The 18,199-nt window shown below is 39.3% G+C and overlaps 2 protein-coding genes across 5 annotated transcripts in view; one reads left to right on the top strand and one right to left on the bottom strand.

Annotated features, from left to right (window-relative positions):
* Positions 1-8,074, top strand: part of SLC3A1 (solute carrier family 3 member 1) — a 36,704-nt gene extending 28,630 nt beyond the window's left edge. The window contains exons 8-10 of the mRNA XM_047782162.1: positions 102-269; positions 1,269-1,385; positions 7,443-8,074. Coding sequence (XP_047638118.1) covers positions 102-269; positions 1,269-1,385; positions 7,443-7,883 — 726 coding nt within the window. The 3' untranslated portion in view covers positions 7,884-8,074. The remainder of the gene's footprint in view (positions 1-101; positions 270-1,268; positions 1,386-7,442) is intronic.
* Positions 5,916-18,199, bottom strand: part of PREPL (prolyl endopeptidase like) — a 68,641-nt gene continuing 56,357 nt past the window's right edge. For all 4 annotated transcript variants that reach the window (XM_047782158.1, XM_047782159.1, XM_047782161.1 and 1 more), the window contains 4 exons: positions 10,788-10,937; positions 9,951-10,074; positions 9,066-9,139; positions 5,916-8,691 (listed from right to left, as the gene is read on the bottom strand). In XM_047782158.1, coding sequence (XP_047638114.1) covers positions 8,602-8,691; positions 9,066-9,139; positions 9,951-10,074; positions 10,788-10,937 — 438 coding nt within the window. In that variant the 3' untranslated portion in view covers positions 5,916-8,601. The remainder of the gene's footprint in view (positions 8,692-9,065; positions 9,140-9,950; positions 10,075-10,787; positions 10,938-18,199) is intronic.

The raw sequence follows: 18,199 nt of genomic DNA, 5'->3' as shown, positions 1-18,199 counted from the left end.
TAACCATGTTCTTCTGTCTGGTCAACTTTTTGCGAAACAGGGTAAATCTTCTTAAAAAAACTCTGTATAGAGTTGTGCTCTTACATGCATCTGCCTTTCAGACTGGTGGACCAGATAATGCCCGGCTTACGTCTCGTCTGGGGGAAGAATACGTCAATGTCATGAACATGCTTATTTTCACACTGCCTGGCACGCCCATAACTTACTATGGGGAAGAAATAGGAATGAGAAATATTTTAGCCACAAGTCTCAATGAAACCTATGATGCTGTAAGTTAATATCACTTAACCATGTACCACACCAAATCCTCATTTTTTTTTTGCCAAATCAGAGAATTTGGTATTTCTGTTCTACTGCTAAAAGTCATGATTATTCTTTCTTAGTGTTTAGGCAGTTGAGCTACACAAGTGGATTTCTTCTGTAGAGCCCAGGACTTGCATTTTAAGGATGTTTTTCAGCTGATTTTTAGGTGCACTAAGATGTGAGAAGCCAGGTTTTGAGTTTGAAATATTATTCATTGCCCTCTACCGGAGACATGGAGTTAGGAACACCTATTACGGTGTTTATCTGTATTGTTAGATCTCGTCTGACCATATCACAAAGATTTTTCTTTTTACGTTAACAAATGTAATGTACAGCCTTAGGCCTGAGTGGTTTAAATTTTGTTTTTGTTTGAGGCTATGGATCTCACAGTTGTGCTACTAGGACGATGAATGATCTATACCTGTAATTTGTATGGTTAGCTCTCAATTGTCAAATCCAGCTTTCTTAATATTTGGTCAAAGTGAAAAGGTCCTACATTTGTGTGTACATTCAAGCAATAACTAGGCTGGACAAAAGAGGACAGAATCTAGGCTCATTTGCACATGGCTACATACTAGCATTCACTGTCATGGCTTATATGGTATGAGTTTACAAATGAAAAATGCAGCCAAGATTCCAACCATGTGCTATAAAATTGGGTTGTGATGGATCACTGTACAACTATAAATGTAACAAAATTCATTGAGTAATAAAAAAGAGCAAAAAAAAAAACAAAAAAAGATTCCAACCATGTATATTGATGTTCAGTTAGTATAGTTTATTCACCCTCAAGATGTCATCATCTATTTTCCAGCAGAAAATATAAAACTGGTTTCTGTCCTGAGGCCTTTTCATTATGAATGCTAATGAATGAGTACTAGCTAAGAAATACAGCGTATTTAGTAAATCATGGCTGAATTAATTTCTCTTAATCACTGTTATTTCTTTATGGTCTTTTGACATAGGACACCCTTCTTTCAAAATCACCAATGCAGTGGGACAACAGCTCAAATGCTGGGTTTTCGGAAGGCAGCCACACGTGGTTACCCACCGGTTCAGACTACCACACTGTGAATGTTGATGTAAGTATCAGTGAAAATTTTATGTCGACTCCAGGAGCAGGAAATAAATTTCTGTTGCTGACAATATACACTTACCTTGAGTTGTCTAAAACCTTAACTGAGGAGTTCCCGTCATAGCGCAGCGGAAACGAATCCAACTAGGAACCATGAGGTTGCGGTTATCATTGATCCCTGGCCTCGCTGCCGTGAGCTGTGGCTCAGATCCTGCATTGCTGTGGCTGTGGTGTAGGCTGGCAGCTGTAGCTCCAATTCGATCCCAGCATGGGAACCTCCATGTGCAGCGGGTGCAGCCCTAAAAAGTGAAAAACAAACAATAAAAGCTGAATTGATGCCCTTTAAGTCAATCACAGACTTCTTAGAGTTTTCCTTCCTGCCCCCCTCTCTCTTTCTTTCTCACCCTGCAGCATATGGAGTTCCTGGGCCAGGGATCATATCACAGCTGCAGTTGCCACCTACGCTGCAGCTGTGGCAACACCGGATCCTTTAACCCACTGTGCTGGGCCAGAGATTTAACCTGTGTCCTGGTGCTAAAGAGATGCCACTGCACCACAGTGGGAACTCCCAGTTTTCATTTTTACAAAGGAGTTGGCAAGTCATGTACACACAGGTACAAAAGTGTGCATCTGAAATATCATACAGACTATACCACTCTTCATTGGAATGACTGTGAGCCATAAACTATTAAGGACATTTTATAGAGGTCTTTCAGTTAAGACCTCCTTTCCTGCCCCTCAAAAGGAAGGAGAGAAAGTAGGAGTACAACCAGTCAAGGAAGAGCTAAGTCCGTCTAGGGTAAGGTGGGCTTGAAGGCAAGGCTGTTTCCCTACAGAAACTGTAGACATGAATGATCCCTAAAAGCAGCCGTTCAGAAAACGCACACCCTCTGGCTTTTTGCCTGTACTGTTTTCTGTTCTTATGGTGATCAAGTTTGCCAAGTTCAGCAAATGAATTTCCTAAACAGGAATGCATCAATTCCAGCAAAGTGCTCAATATATTTCCTTTGATCAGCAAAATGTGAAATGGTTTCAAGTGAGTTTCAAATGTTTACACAATCTAAACCACTAAGGGGAAGAGAAAATTATTGGCATCACATCCAGATACTTAACTTTTTAAGTACCTCCTCACCCCCAATCTACTGAGTATTTTGGAAAGAGTCTCCAGATTATTCTGATACAGAACTTTGAGCAAACTCTCCTGTTTCCGCAACTCCCAGGTTTATTTTACATATTCGTAAGTCCTTGAAACACAAAAACTGTGTTTTATCATTTGTTTTGGATTAAGTGCCCTTACTGGTTTTCATTATGTCCAAATGTCCAAAGTACTTCCATAGGCCAATTTGAATCCAATATAAAAATGTACACCAGCAAAGATGGAAAAATGTAAATGCAAATTAAAATAATGAAAAATTTTTCTATCAGATAAGTCAAATCTTTAAAATGATCATAGATAATGCTTGGAGGGATGCTGTATCAATTGAATAACTCAAAGTAAGAGGCAGTGCCATTTTAATAAAATTACATCCATAACAGTCCTAGAACCAGGCAAGAATTCAAGTCATTTCTAGAAGAAAGTAGGTAAAATTGAGGCGTTCCTGCTGTGGCACAATGGAATTGGTGGCATCTCTGCAGCAGTGGGACACAGGTTTGAACCCCAGCCCGGCACAGTGGGTTAAGGATCCAGTGTTGCTGCAGTTGGCTTGGGAACTCCATATGCCGTGGGGTGGCCAAAAAAGAAAAAGTAAGTAAAATTAAGATGACAAAGAACCAAGAGCACAGAAACCATAGTCTAAAACACACAAGGAGAAAAAAGAACAGGAATAGGTGACATTTTTCCACCGCTGCAATTGGCTGCTGCAGAATTGGCCCTGTTTGCTGATCATGCTCGTTTTGAATGAATAGAGCAAAGCTTGCAATAGTGTTAAAACTTATATATGCACAGCTAAAGAAAGAAAAGGAAGAGAAAACCTAATTCTAGTGCTGTCCCTGGACTCACTGAGGAATGGTCTAAGAAACGAGAGCTTTTACTTCTTAGATCACAGAGGCCAAAAGAGAAGGGCAGGTCCCTAGGAAGCTGATCACTATTAAGCAGGAAAAGGACCCCTACACCTCAGAGACAGACAAGACCTACCTCCAACTTGGCTTCTCATAGTTACTAGAGGCAGGCAACTGAAGACAGGCACACAAGAGTATCAAGTGCTACAAAAGCAAATGGAGCAGCAAGAATCACACTACATTTAAGAAAAATTAAGACCATGAAAGAGAGACACTATTCCTAACAAAACATTGTAGAAAGCTAAGAAAATATAACAAACATAAGACTTCAATTTTAGCCACAGCTGCACCCTAGGCCAGAGCTGTAGCAACGCCGGATCCTTTAACCCCCTGCGCTGGGCTGGAGATTGAACCTGCATCCTGGTGCTGCAGAGATGCCGCTGATCCTGCTGTGCCACAGCAGGAACTCCAAGAGAAAATTTCTGATATGTAGAAGATAAATCTAGAAATTCCAATATACAAAAGGTGTTCTAGAAGAGAACAGAGACTAGAGGGAAACATACAGTCAAAGAGATAAACAACCAGAGATAATAGATGACATCATCTTCATTTGGCATGGCCAGAATAAAGAAGAAAACTGTAAAAACAGAAACAGAAAGAAACCAAACTCAAAAGTAGATTGAGAAAAGGATTGCAAATTGGCCTGGCATCAGGCTTCTCAACTGGATACTAGAACACATTAGAACTTTACCTTTTCGTTGTACAACTACAGGTGTGATAAATTCATTGAGTAATTAAAAAAAAGGAACTTTAAAGTTGTAATGGAAACTTGATTCTAAACCTAGAATCCTATAACCATTCAAATCAGCATTCAAGAGCAAAACAGAAATGGAAAAGCAAGAACTTAAATTTTACCATGTGCAGCTAGTTTCAGAAAAAGTAATTAGAGACTCCAACAAAACCGAAAAGGAATATAAAAGGAAGATATGATTTATAAAACACAGTGAGGAAAGCAAGTGGCTTGTGGCTATCATTTTGTACAGCACAGATATAGAACTTTCGGCACTGCAGGAAGTTCTACTGGACAATATTGCTCTGTATGTTGAGAAAAATACCAGTAGAACAACAGTAATTTTCAAAGGATATTAGAAGGAAAAAACTACATAAAAGCAACTGATCCAATAAAAAGCTAAAAAGGAAAAAAATAAAATAGTACAACTATAAATAAAAGATAAGATTGGATTATGTCTAAATATACAAGATAATCACAAATATAAAAGGGTTAAACTCACCTATTAAAAGATAAAAACTCTAGAATGAGAAAGACAAAATCTGACATGAGACATAGCTTAAACAAAATGACACAAAGAATTATATTACAGGCAAATGCTAACAACAACAAAAGCTTGCTACCAGGCTATGGCCTTTTTTTGGGCAACGCCAGACAGGAGCCACATCTGCAACCTACACTGGAGCTTGCAGCAAATGCAGGATCCTTAACCCATTGAGCAAGGCCAGGGATCCAACCCGCTTCCTCACAGAGACTATGTTGGGTTCTTAACCTGCTGAGCCACAATAGGAACCTCAGCCACTCCCTCTTTTTTTGCAGTATTTTTTTAATAGCAGAAGACTCTGGAAATGATTTATATATATGTATGTATGTATGTATATATATATATATATAATATATATATATACACATACACACACACTTTTTTTTTTGGTCTTTTTGTCTTTTTTGTTGTTGTTGTTGTTGCTATTTCTTGGGCCGCTCCCGCAGCATATGGAGGTTCCCAGGCTAGGGGTTGAATCGGAGCTGTAGCCACCGGCCTACGCCAGAGCCACAGCAACTCGGGATCCGAGCCGCGTCTGCAACCTACACCACAGCTCACGGCAACGCTGGATCGTTAACCCACTGAGCAAGGGCAGGGACCGAACCCGCAACCTCATGGTTCCTAGTCGGATTTGTTAACCACTGCACCACGATGGGAACTCCGATTTATATATTTTAACAACAGAAAATCAGCTGAATCAATTTTATTTTTGGCTGTATCTGCAGCACTGCGGAAGTTTCTGGGCCAGGGACCGAACCCATGCCATAGCAGCCACCCAAGTTGCTGCAGTAACAATGCTGGATCCTTAACCTGCTGTGCCACAAGAGAACTCCCAATTATTGTTAATCTATAGAAGGGACAAATATGCAGCTTTTAAAAAGAATGACACGGAGTTCCCTGGTGGCTCAGCAGGCTAAGGATCTGGCATTGTCACTGCTGTGGCACAGGTTTGATCCCTGGCCTAGGTGTGGCAAAAAAAAAAAAAAAAACCCTCTGTGCATTGGTATGAGACCAAATGTACTAAATAATAAAAACATGGTACAAAATGGTCAAATGCCACTTTTTTTGTGTAAAGAAAGAAAAAGTATATCTACCTATGTTTGCATAGGCACAGAATGTATCATTTCATATGATACATAAAATGAGAAGAATATATAAATAGTAACAGTGTCTATCTCTGGGAGAGAAAATGGAAAGCTATGGGATGGTTTTGAAGGAAATAATTTTATTTATATATTCTTACAATTGAATTTTATACTGTATTGCATGCATTTTCTATTTAAAAAAATAAAGTTACAAAAAGCAGGTGTGGAAATATTTAATAGCAGACAAAATAGAATTCAATATGAAAAGCATTATGAGACAAAGGCAATTTTCAAAAACTGGTAAAGGAGCACTCCACTACAAATCATGAATCTATGCATCTAACAATAGCTTCAAAATTTATAAAACAAGTATTCTGAGAAATGCAAAGAGAAACTGATAAATCTACAATTACAGAGACACTTCAACATACTTCTAGAAAGTGGTAAATCAAGTAGACAAAAATAAGTTAACACCTACTGGGTACTTCTTATATGGGTGGCACTGAACTATGCTTTTTCATGCATTATCTAAGGCTATAGAAAATGTGAATAGTAATATATATGTGAAGAGTCATATACATATACAGTATATATGTACTACGAATACCTTTGTTCCTGATGAACAGAGAATAAACATTTTTGCAGATATTCATTAGATGTTCATTAAACACCACAAATTAGGCACCTGCCCCCAAACAACAACCACTATCACTGAAGTTAACATGGCTGGCAAGAGTACAATGAAATGAACATTCTCACTGATTTGGCAATAGCTTTTAGAAGACAAATTTGGCATTATGACTCAAGTATCCATACTCTTTGACACAGTAATTGTCTGGTATTTGTACCTTGAATAAATAATCCAAATATGGAGAAAGCATATTAGGAACCTGAATGTTGAAACGAAATGGTTAAGTATGGAATAACCATTCAACCAAATACTATTCTGTCATTAAAATGACATTTACTATAATAAAAAATGCTTGAAATGTTAAAGGGAAAACAGCAAGAAAAATACAACATTAAATTATGTATGTTTTAGATACCTGTAAAATAAACTCCGGTCTTCTTTAATGGACATATATTACTTTTGTGGTCAAAAACAGAGGTCAATTTCTTTTTTTAGGGTGGCAGGTGTGGCATATGGAAGTTCCCAGGCGACGGGTGGAATTGGAGCTGTAGCTGCCAGCCTACACCACAGCCACAACAACGCCGGATCCGGGCCACATCTGAAACCTACACCACAGCTCACTGCAATGCCGGATCCTTAACCCAAGCAAGGCCAGGGATCGGGCTGCTTTTCTGCCAGTTAAATATAGTATAAAGGGACTTTATTTAGGCAAGTTAAATATCCATTAACTTAGACACGGACATTTGTTTTGAGATGCCTAAAGTGGAGTCAAATTTGGCCTTTACATCAGCTCTGGCCAAAATGTAGTGGAAAACTGTGCACATTGCAACAACTCCCAGAGAAGTAGTTAAATAAACTATTCTTACCTACTTAATACACAATTTGGTAATTATTTTAAGGGGCGAAGTGAAGCAACTTTTCTGGGGAAGAAAATTCCTTACTTGATAGTATAAATATTTGAAAAACTCTTATAATTAATCATTTATGTTAATACCTTTTTTTTTTTTTTTAAATAGGTCCAAAAGACCCAGCCCAGATCAGCGTTGAAGTTATATCAACAATTAAGTTTGCTTCACGCCAATGAACTGCTCCTCAGCAGAGGCTGGTTTTGCTATTTGAGGAATGACAACTACTCTGTTGTGTACACGAGAGAGCTCAACGGCATAGACAGAGTCTTGCTCATGGTTCTGAATTTTGGAGAATCATCACTGCTAAATCTAAAGGAAATGATTTCAAATATTCCCACGAGAGTGAGGATCAGGTTAAGTACCAATTCTGTCTATACAGGCCGTGAAGTTGATACACACGCCATTTCAGTGGACAGAGGAGAAGGACTCATCCTTGAATATAACACCAAGAATCTCCTTCATCAGCAAGCAGCTTTCAGAGACAGATGTTTCATTTCCAACCGGGCATGCTATTCCAGTGTATTCAACATACTGTACAGCTTGTGTTAGGCAGCTTTATGAAAGAGATGGAGAGGCTGGCACTCTGTTCCACTCTAAGCATTTGCGGTAACCTCAGATGCTGCTGCTGGGTGAACTTCATGAACATTCATTAATTCTCAGATATTTCTGTAGCCTGAATGTAATGATTTAGGAATGGTTCTCAAATGTGTTTCCAGAATAATAAAATGTTTAAAAGACAATGATCACTTGCAAGAAGTTCTACACTTTGGGAGAGCATCAATATGAGATGATCAGAACACCTCAGGACTCCAGATCATTAGGTCTAATGAATTTTAGTGTGAGGAATGTTATCTTTGATAAAATGCAGGTATAGAAATTGGATTGTGACTTACTGGCAGAGTATCTCAAACTGTTCACTAGCAAAGAGGCAGGACCTTGCTTTGTCAACTGTTCAAAGGAAATCATACTGAAACAAAGCTTTTCTGATGGAGGAAAGGTAAAGTTCTGTTGCCACCAATCCTTCCTTCATTCCCTTCTCTATGTCCTTCTATGGAGCATAATTTGAAAGCTACTTTCCTAGGTTAAGGGGCATGTGCATCAATGGAGACAACAGTATAAGCAAATGAGCTGAATACAAAACAATATTTAGATGGAGAAGTACATTTTTAAAAATTATTTACTAACTTGAAAAACTCACTCTTGTTAACGCAACTGGAAATATGACTGAAATATTTCAGTGTTTCCATTTCCCACTGATTGCAGCACTTCAGAATTTTAGATATTTCTTGAGATTTTCGAAAACACTGGTGCTGTCAAGTCCAAGTTCCTCATATAGGAATTTAATTTGGGCTGTAATCTAAAAGAAACACATTAAACTCAGAAAGACTTTGTGGTAAAAGTTCAGTGTTCAAGTTTCTCCTTGTCTATCCATCTTCACCTAACACTGAAGTTAGCAATTTATGGCAAGAGTATTTTTTATTTGGGACAGAGGCAGAAGGCTCTCAACAATGGAGATGCGATTACTTTCTCTAACAGAGCTCGTTTATCAATTACTGGAGAGAAGCTCTTCTCTTTACTGACTCGGTGTTCCCCCTTTCCCTGTTGGGTCTCAGCCACAGACCTGCCAGTTGGTGAAGCGGCCGGCAGAAATTCTGCTGCAACCACTCAAAGACTGAGTACAAAAAGTATCACTTCTTGGGGATGTCAATTGAGAGGGGCTTGATAACATACCTTTTTGTGAGAATCCTCAATCACATGATTGCCTCCAGGCTGAATATCTAAAATAATATTGGGGGCTTGATAGCCTGAAAAAATTAGCATATGAAACAATTAGAAGGTTTTTGGCCAGTTGAGACCCATCCATCTCACCCCTCTTCTTCCAAGTACTCTATGCCTTTTCTCTTTCACCACCACCACCAACAAAGGGAGCAGAGGGGGCAAGCAGTAGAAAACAAATTTCTGAAACAGGAAAAGCTGGAGGAGGACCAGAGGCTGAGGAAGCTGAATGAAGCGACTATAGGGCCACTTGAGAGAAGGCTGTGACTAGGAGAATGCCAATGGAATCTGGGAGCTTTGTGACCAAACACCAACTACAGCAATGGGTGAGTGAGACATGGAACTGAATACAGGGCAACTGTCTGAAAACTGGAATATGGGTCTCTCCTACCCTGGGCCCGGAAGGTCCTAGCATATCTTGGTAAGGTAAAAAGCTAAGAGTTCTTGTCTAATAAAACTGAAAGATCTAGAGAAAATGAAAACTGAAGCTCTACAGCAAAAACTTTAGAATTTGTTTTTTAGGGGTTTCCAAGAATAATGGCTCAGTTAATTTTGTTACTGAATAAAAGATGGCATGATAGTACACCTTTCAAGTCATGTTTGATATTTAAATTAACTTTTTTTCGTGTGCCCTGCCTACCTTATTTTAATACTGTGCTTTGAAAAAGAGGCGAGGCAGTAATAATTATTACATCTGCTTCAACTGGGTAGTCAACAGAGGAAAACACAATGATTTGTCTAAAATCACGGAGGACTTGGTTTGCAGCATGAAATGTACTACTCTGAGCAGTAGGTAACAGTGCATGTAGCTACGTCCCCTGCTCCCAGGTGGTCTCCTACCTTCCCCAGTGTCCTTAGCATGCTCTGCAACAGCTTCCTTGAGTTTCTCAGTATAGTTTACAATTCCTTTCAGAGGTACACGCTCATCATTTTCATAAGCTGTGATGTGAATTGAAGGATAATGCTGAAAGGAAACAGATGCACAAAGAAATTATATTATTTCTTATGGTCTCTACCTCATGGACTATGAAAAATAATAACCTTGAATTTTCTTTCCCTATACGTGCTAAACATTTTTTTCCTCACTTCATATTCTTGAGAGATTTATAATATTACAATACTAGACTACTTGTTACCTGGAAAACCTTTTCTTGACTAGTAAGACCTTAATCTTATCTAACCTAGTCTCCTGAGCTATTAAGTTGAAACAAATATGGAATATGAGCAGAGATGGGGCTGAAAGGTATTTGGTTTTTTTTTTGTTTTTTTTGTTTTTTGTCTTTTTGTCTTTTGTTGTTGTTGTTGTTGCTATTTCTTGGGCCGCTCCCGCGGCATATGGAGGTTCCCAGGCTAGGGGTTGAATCGGAGCTGTAGCCACCGGCCTACGCCAGAGCCACAGCAACGCGGGATCGGAGCCGCGTCTGCAACCTACACCACAGCTCACGGCAATGCCGGATCGTTAACCCACTGAGCAAGGGCAGGGACCGAACCCGCAACCTCATGGTTCCTAGTCGGATTCGTGAACCACTGTGCCACGACGGGAACTCCTGAAAGGTATTTGAATATTATAAGGAGAAACACAAGCCTTACTAAATTTCTGCTTCAGCTCAGGTAAATATCCTTTTAATTATTTTCTCTATCACTTCAGGATGGTATAACATAACTGTCTTTCACTACCTGGGGTTTAATATTTTGATAGGGACAGTAACTTTTTATGTAGTTCTTATGTTTTTCATCAGATGAAGGATTCCCCCATTCTTCTAATTCTTCTAATGTCAGAGGAAGTGTAGTGTCCATCATGGTGTTGAGAACATCCAAGAAAGGTGCCTTAAAAAAAAAAGCCAAAGAAATTTAAATATCAATTAATCAGCTGGTAAAAATCAGTTGGTATGCGTATTTTATATAAAAGTCATAAATGCTACTATCTCACATCCATTAGGATACTATTAAAAATACCCAAAATAACAAGTGTTGTGAGGATGTGGGAAAATTAAAACACTTGTACACTGCTGGTGGGGATGCAAAATGGTGTAGACAATATGTTGGTTTCTCAAAAAGTTAAACTTATTTAGAATTACCATAGGATCCAGCAATTGTATTCTTAGGTATATATCCCAAAGAAATGAAAGTAGGATCTTGAAGAGTACACCCCTGTTCACAGAAGTATTCCTAATATCCCAAAGGTAGAAGTTAACACAAGGTCCACTGATAGATGAATGGCTAAGCAAACTATAAATACAATGGTACAATGAAATTCAGCCTTGAAAAGAGGGAATATTTGACACTTGCTACAACAATGGACACCAAAGACATTATCTATGTGAAATAAACCAGTTATGAAAGACATGCACTGTATGATTCCACTTATATAGGAGGTTCCCAGGGGCTGGGGGAAGGGGGAACTGGGAGTTGCTATTTAATGGGTACAAAGTTTGAGTTTTGCAAGATCAAGAGTTAGGGAACCTGGCTACACAACAATGTGACCCTAACAACAATGTGTATACTTAACATTACTGAACTGTACACACTTAAAACGGCTAAGATGGTAAATTTTATGTCATTTTATGACAATTACAAATTAAAAATAAAACCCCAACGACACATGAATAACCTCAGTTGGATATTTTACATTAAAAAAGGTAATAAATGCTAATTGAAGAAAATCTGAAAAAAAAAAAGGAAAATATCAAGTTGAAAGAAAAGAAAAATCACTATTTTGGGTTTTGTTTTTTTTTTTTTTTGCTATTTCTTGGGCCGCTCCCACAGCATATGGAGGTTCCCAGGCTGGGGGTTGAATCGGAGCTGTAGCCACTGGCCTATGCCAGAGCCATAGCAACATGGGATCCGAGCTGCATCTGCAACCTACACCATAGCTCACGGCAACGCTGGATCGTTAACCCACTCAGCAAGGCCAGGGATCAAATCCGCAACCTCATGGTTCCTAGTCTGATTTGTTAACCACTGAGCCACAACGGGAACTCTGAGAAAAATCACTATTGGCTTATAACCAGGGTTAAAACGTTTAATAAAATTGCAGCTGCTTTGTTCACATTGCTGTCTAATCTTCTGTTAACATGTTTTGCAGCTTTCTCTTGTATCAACATTAAGCAAGTATAGTGGGCAAATGCTGCCTGGTGTCTAAATCCCTTTTCTGCATTTAGACTGTGTTCAACCTTATGAGACAGCCTGCCTCTCACTGCAGAGGTGTTAAATGCCAGATAGTGCCTTTCTCAGACTCTCCTCAGAGTGAGAGGAGCCACATGACTTGGGTTTACCAATCAGACAAAAGGTACTCCAAATTTTGAATGAATTATTGGATATGGAGGTTAACTCCAATTCTTCACTATTAGAATCAATGTGGGATAAATATCCTTACACATACATTTCTGATTATTTCCTTTCTGATTTCTAACGCAGAGTGAAAGAATAGCTCCAGAAGATGGTGGAGTAAGGCTCAAGCTCACCTTTTCTCATGAAAACACCAAAATTACAACTAACTGCTGAACAACCATCAACAAAATTGACTGAAAACTGCCAAAAGAGATATCCTACAACCAAAGACAAAGAAACCACATCAAGATGGTAGGAGGAGCACTTTCATGATACAAACAATCCCATACTCACCAGGTGGGCAGCCCACAGACTGGAAAATACCTAGATTGCAGAGGTCCTCTCACAGGAGTGAGAGTCTGAACCCTACGTCAGGTTCCCCAGCCTGAGAGTATGGCATTGGGAGGAGGAGCCCCTGGAGCATCTGGCATTGAAGGCCAGTGGGCCTTGTGTGCAGGAAGCTCCATAGGACTGGGTGCAAGAGAGCCTCCACTCTTGGAGGGCACACACAGGGTTTCATGTGCACTGGGTCGCAGGGGAAAGAGAGACTCATAATAATCTGGGAAAGACCTATTTGCAGGTCTTGAAGGGTCTCCTGGAAAAGCAGGGGATGCCTGTGGTTTGCTGTGGGGGTAAGACATTGGAGGTGGAGGTCCTAGAGAATAATCATCAATGTGAGCTCCTTTGGAGGCTGCCATTTTGGGAAAAAATTTGGCCCCACCCATCAGGGCTGAGAAACCCTAGGCCATACAACAAACAGGATGGGAATATAGCCCCACCCATCAGCAAAGAGGCTGCCTAAAGTCCTAGGGACACAACTGCCTCTAATCACACCCAGAGACAAAGCCCCATCCACAAGAGGGATAAGACTCAGCTCCACCTACCAGTGGGCAAGCACCAGTCCCTCCCATTGTGAAGCTGGTCATAAGTCCCTGTATGAACTTCACCTACAAGGGGACAGACTTCAGAAGCAAGAAAGGCTACAATCCTGTAGCCTGCAAAAAGGAGACCACACAAAAAGCTACACAAAAAGAAAAGGCAGAGAAATAGAAGCCAGATGAAGAAAAAAGAAAAAAAAAAAAACCATAAAAATAGCTAAGTGAACTGGGAGATATGCAACCTCCATGATAAGACTTTAGAGTACTGACAGTAAAGATATTCCAAGATCTTAGGAAAAAAACTGGAGGCAAAGATAAATACAAGAAATGTTTAATGAAGAAACAGAAGATTTAAAGATTAAACAGAGATGCAAAATACAATAACCAAAATAAAAAGTTCACTAGAGAAGTTCCTGTCATGGCACAGTGGAAACAAATCCAACTAGGAACCATGAGGTTGTGGGTTCAATCCCTGGCCCTGCTCAGTAGGCTGGGGATCCGGTGTTGCCATGAGGTGTGGTGTAGGTCACAGACATGGCTCAGATCTGATGGTGCTGTGGCTGTGGTGTAGGCCAGCACAGCTATAGCTCCAACTGGACCCCTAGCCTGGGAACCTCTATATGCCATTGCTGGTGCAGCCCTATCAAGCAAAAAAAAAAAAAAAACAAAAAACAAAAAAACCACTAGAGGAACCAATAGCACAATACAGGAGGTAGAAGAACAAATAAATGGGGTGGAGGACAGACTGGTGGAAATCACTGACACAGAACAGAATAAAGAAAAAAGAATGAAAAGAAATGAGGATAGTCTAAGAGAAGTATGGAACAACTTTAAATGCACCAACATTTGCATTAAAGGAGTGCCAGAAAGAGAAGAGAGAGAGAAAGGGCCAGAGAAAACATTTGAAGAGATAACAGCCTAAAACTTGCTGAAAACTTCCCTAACATGGGAAAGGAATCACTCACTCGAATCCAGGAAGCACAATGAATACCATATAAATTAAACCCAAGGAGGTACACCCTAAGAGACATATTAATCAAATTGACCAAAATTAAAGACAAAGAGAAAATACTAAAAGCTGCTAGGAAAAAGCAGTAAAAAACATACAAGGGAACTCCAATGTGGTTATCAGCTGACTTTTCAGCAAAATTCTGCAGGCCAGAAGGGAGTGGTAAGATATGAAAGGAAAAAACCTCTAACCAAGAATACTCTACCCAGTAAGGCTCTCATTCAGATTTGAAGGAGAAATCAAAAACTTTACAGACAAGCAAAAGCTCAGAGAATTCAGCACCACCAAACCAACTTTACAACAAATACTAAAAGAACATCTCTAGGTGGGAAAGAAAAGGCCACAACTAGAAACAAGAAAACTACAAATAAGTAGGCTTACCAGTGAAGGCAAATATACAGTAAAGGTAGGAAATCATCCATACACAAATATGATACCAAACCCAGCAATCGTTAAGAGGAGGGTAAAAATAAAGGATGATGGAGCTACATTTGCAATTATGAGACCAGCAACTTAAAACAATCATGTATATATACAGACTCCTATACCAAAATATGGTAGCCACAACCAAAAATCTACAATAAATACACGAATAACAAAAAACAATCCAAACAGAAAACTAAAGATAGTCATCAAACTACAAGAGAAGAGAACAAGAGAAGGGAAGAAAAAAGACCAACAAAAACAAATCTAAAACAACTAACAAAATGGCAGTAAGAACATACATAAAATAACTACCTTAAATGTATATGGACTATATGCTCCAACCAAAAGACATAGACTGGCTGAATGGACACAGAAACAAGACCCAAGTATATGCACCTACAAGAGACCCACTTTGGTTCTAGGGACACGTACAAACTGAAAGTGAGAGGACTGAAGAAGATATTCCATGCAAATGGAAATTAAAAGAAAGCTGGAGTAGCAATACTCATATCAGACAAAATAAAGACAATTATGAGACAAAGAAGGACATTATATAATGATCAAAGGATCAACCCAAGAAGATATAACAACTATAAATATATATGCACCCAACATAGAATCACCTCGATATAAAAGGCAACTGCTAAGAACCTTAAAAGGAGAAAATTGACAGTAACACAATAATAGTGGGGGGCTCTAACACTCTACTTATAACAATGGACAGATCTTCCAGAGAGAAAACAAGGAAACACAGGCCTTAGATAATGAATGATGTATTAGACCACATGGACTTAACAAATATTTATAGACTATTCCATCCAAAAGCAGAGGAATACACATTCTTCTCTAGCACACACAGAACTTTTTCTAGGACAGATCACATCCTAGAAAGGCTTAAGACTAAGCCTTGGGAGTTCCCGTCGTGGCACAGTGGTTAATGAATCCGACTAGGAACCATGAGGTTGCGGGTTCGATCCCTGCCCTTGCTCAGCAGGTTAACGATCCGGCATTGCCATGAGCTGTGCTGTAGGTTGCAGACGCGGCTTGGATCCTGCGTTGCTGTGGCTCTGGCATAGGCCAGCGGCTACAGCTCCGATTAGACCCCTAGCCTGGGAACCTCCATATGCCGCAGGAGCGGCCCAAGAAATGGCAAAAAGACGAAAAAAAAAAAAAAAGACTAAGCCTTGGTAAATTTAAGAAAAGCAAAATCATATCAAGCATCTTTTCCAACCACAATGCTATAAAACTAGAAATCAATGACAAGAAAAAACTGCAAAAAACACAAACACATGGAGGCTAAACAATATGCTACAGAAACCAATGGATCAATGAAATCAAAGAGGAAACCAAAAAATACCTAGAGACAAATGACAACAAAGACACAAGGATCCAAAACCTATGAGATGCAGCAAAAGCTGTAACTACTATGGAAGACAGTATGGAGGTTCCTCAAAAAACTAAGAATAGAACTATCATCTGATCTAGCAATCCTACTCCTGGGCATCTATCCAAAGGAAACCATAATTCAAAAAGATACATGTATCCCAGTGTGCTTTGCAGCATTACAATTATCTAAGACAAGGAAGCAACCTAAATACCCACTGACAGAGGATTGGATAAAAAAAAGACGTGGTACAGGTATAGAATGGAATATTACTCAGCATTAAAAGGACTGAATGAAATAATGCCACTTGCAGCAACATGGATGGACCTAGAGGTTATTGTAGTAAGTGAAGTTAGTCAGTGAATGACAAATGTCATATGATAACACTTATATGTGGAATCTTAACAAGGGATACAAATAAACTTAATTGCAGAACAGAAACAGACTCACAGACTTTGAAAACAAACTTATGGTTACCAAAGGGGACATGATGGGGGGGGGAAGGGTGAACTGGGGGATTGGAATTGGCATATGCACACTGTGGTATATGCAATGACTGGCCAATGGGGAGCTGCTGTATAGCATAGAGAAATCTACCCGATAGTCTGTGATAATCTATATGGGAAAAGAACCGGAAAGAGAATGGATATGTGGACAGGTATAAATGAATCACTTTGTGTACAGAAGATTATTATCACAACATTGTAAATCAACTACACTTCAGTAAAACTTTAAAAAAATGAGAAAATAAGTCAAAGTAATTTCTATAAGTCAAAAGTTACTTGCTTCTTTCTTTCCTTTCTTTCTTTTTTCAAATTTATGGCTGCACCGATGGCATATGGAAGTTCCTAGGCCAGGAATTGAATCTAAGTCACAGATCCTTTAACCCACTGTGCTGGGCTGGGGATTGAACCCTTGCCTCCTCAGTTACCTGAGCTGCTGCAGTTGGATTCTTAACCCCTGAGCCACAGCAGGAATTGAAGTTACATTTTCTTTATACTGTAATTCTGCCATTATTATCTTTGTGCATAGTCCCCCCTCCCCTTACACTTAACATAGCTATTAAAAATAGATTTACAGATCTGGATTATTTAACACTTATTTACTTAATACAAGCCCACACTGTATACCCCCAACCTCAAAATGCTTTGCCACCCTCAAAAAACTCAGGGAGAAACATTGACCTTCTCCCTAACTGCCTGAAGTGTTTAGATAGAGGGCCTAATACAGGAACAAAGCTTCACCAGATAATGAATATGGGCTAGGTGTGGCAGGAAAGCACTTAGAGATGAGGGTCCACTCTGTGTTCCACGGCCTCTGCTAGCTCAGCGAACATTTGTTTACCAAAGTTTTGCTTTTCGGTCTCCATGTGAATTCCCTTCCACCCTAGAAGTCCTACATCACTATCCCCATGATCCTCTTTCATCTTTAGCTGAAGATGATGTTTAAGGTGAGGGCTCTGGCTGTTTTGGTGAGTTATTTGGTTTTCCTGGGTCTCTCCCATATATACATGTTACCAAACTTTTGTGTGATTTTCTCCTGTTAATCTAACTTAATATCAATTTAATTCTTAGATCAGCAGGAAGAACCAAGAAGGGAAGAGGAAAATTTCTTCCTCTTTGACACGAACCAGGAAGCAGGAGAGTGATGGAGGTGAAAAGAGCTGTTGTAACTGTGTAACTCTGGACACCAGGTAAAGACTATAGAGCCTTTTTAGAACAGGACAAGATTTTTCAGTTAAAGTACAGAAAAACTACTCCTAAAGATCATTAAAAAGAATGGAGTATCTGAAAATAGTCCCTAAGTGCACGACTAAAATGTTGATGGGCAGTAAGAGTCAAAGGGTTTCATGCATTCCAGAGTCAGTGTGGTCAGACTTCCTGGATCTGGTGTGTCATACACACTTTTGTCTTTTTTCCCACCAGCTCTGGATGTTCTTACAAATAAAATATGATTAATGGGAATAGCCAACATTATCTTTCAGTGGAAATCCTTAAAAGTTAATAAAGAACACTGTCAGAAAAGTTCTCGCAGAACTACAATTCTGTGTTTAAAATTTAAA

This window comes from Phacochoerus africanus, chromosome 5 (genome assembly GCF_016906955.1).
Source record: "Phacochoerus africanus isolate WHEZ1 chromosome 5, ROS_Pafr_v1, whole genome shotgun sequence".
NCBI classification, from domain to species: domain Eukaryota; kingdom Metazoa; phylum Chordata; class Mammalia; order Artiodactyla; family Suidae; genus Phacochoerus; species Phacochoerus africanus.
Note: the sequence above shows the minus strand (reverse complement) of the source record. Positions and strands in the feature narration are given on the sequence as shown.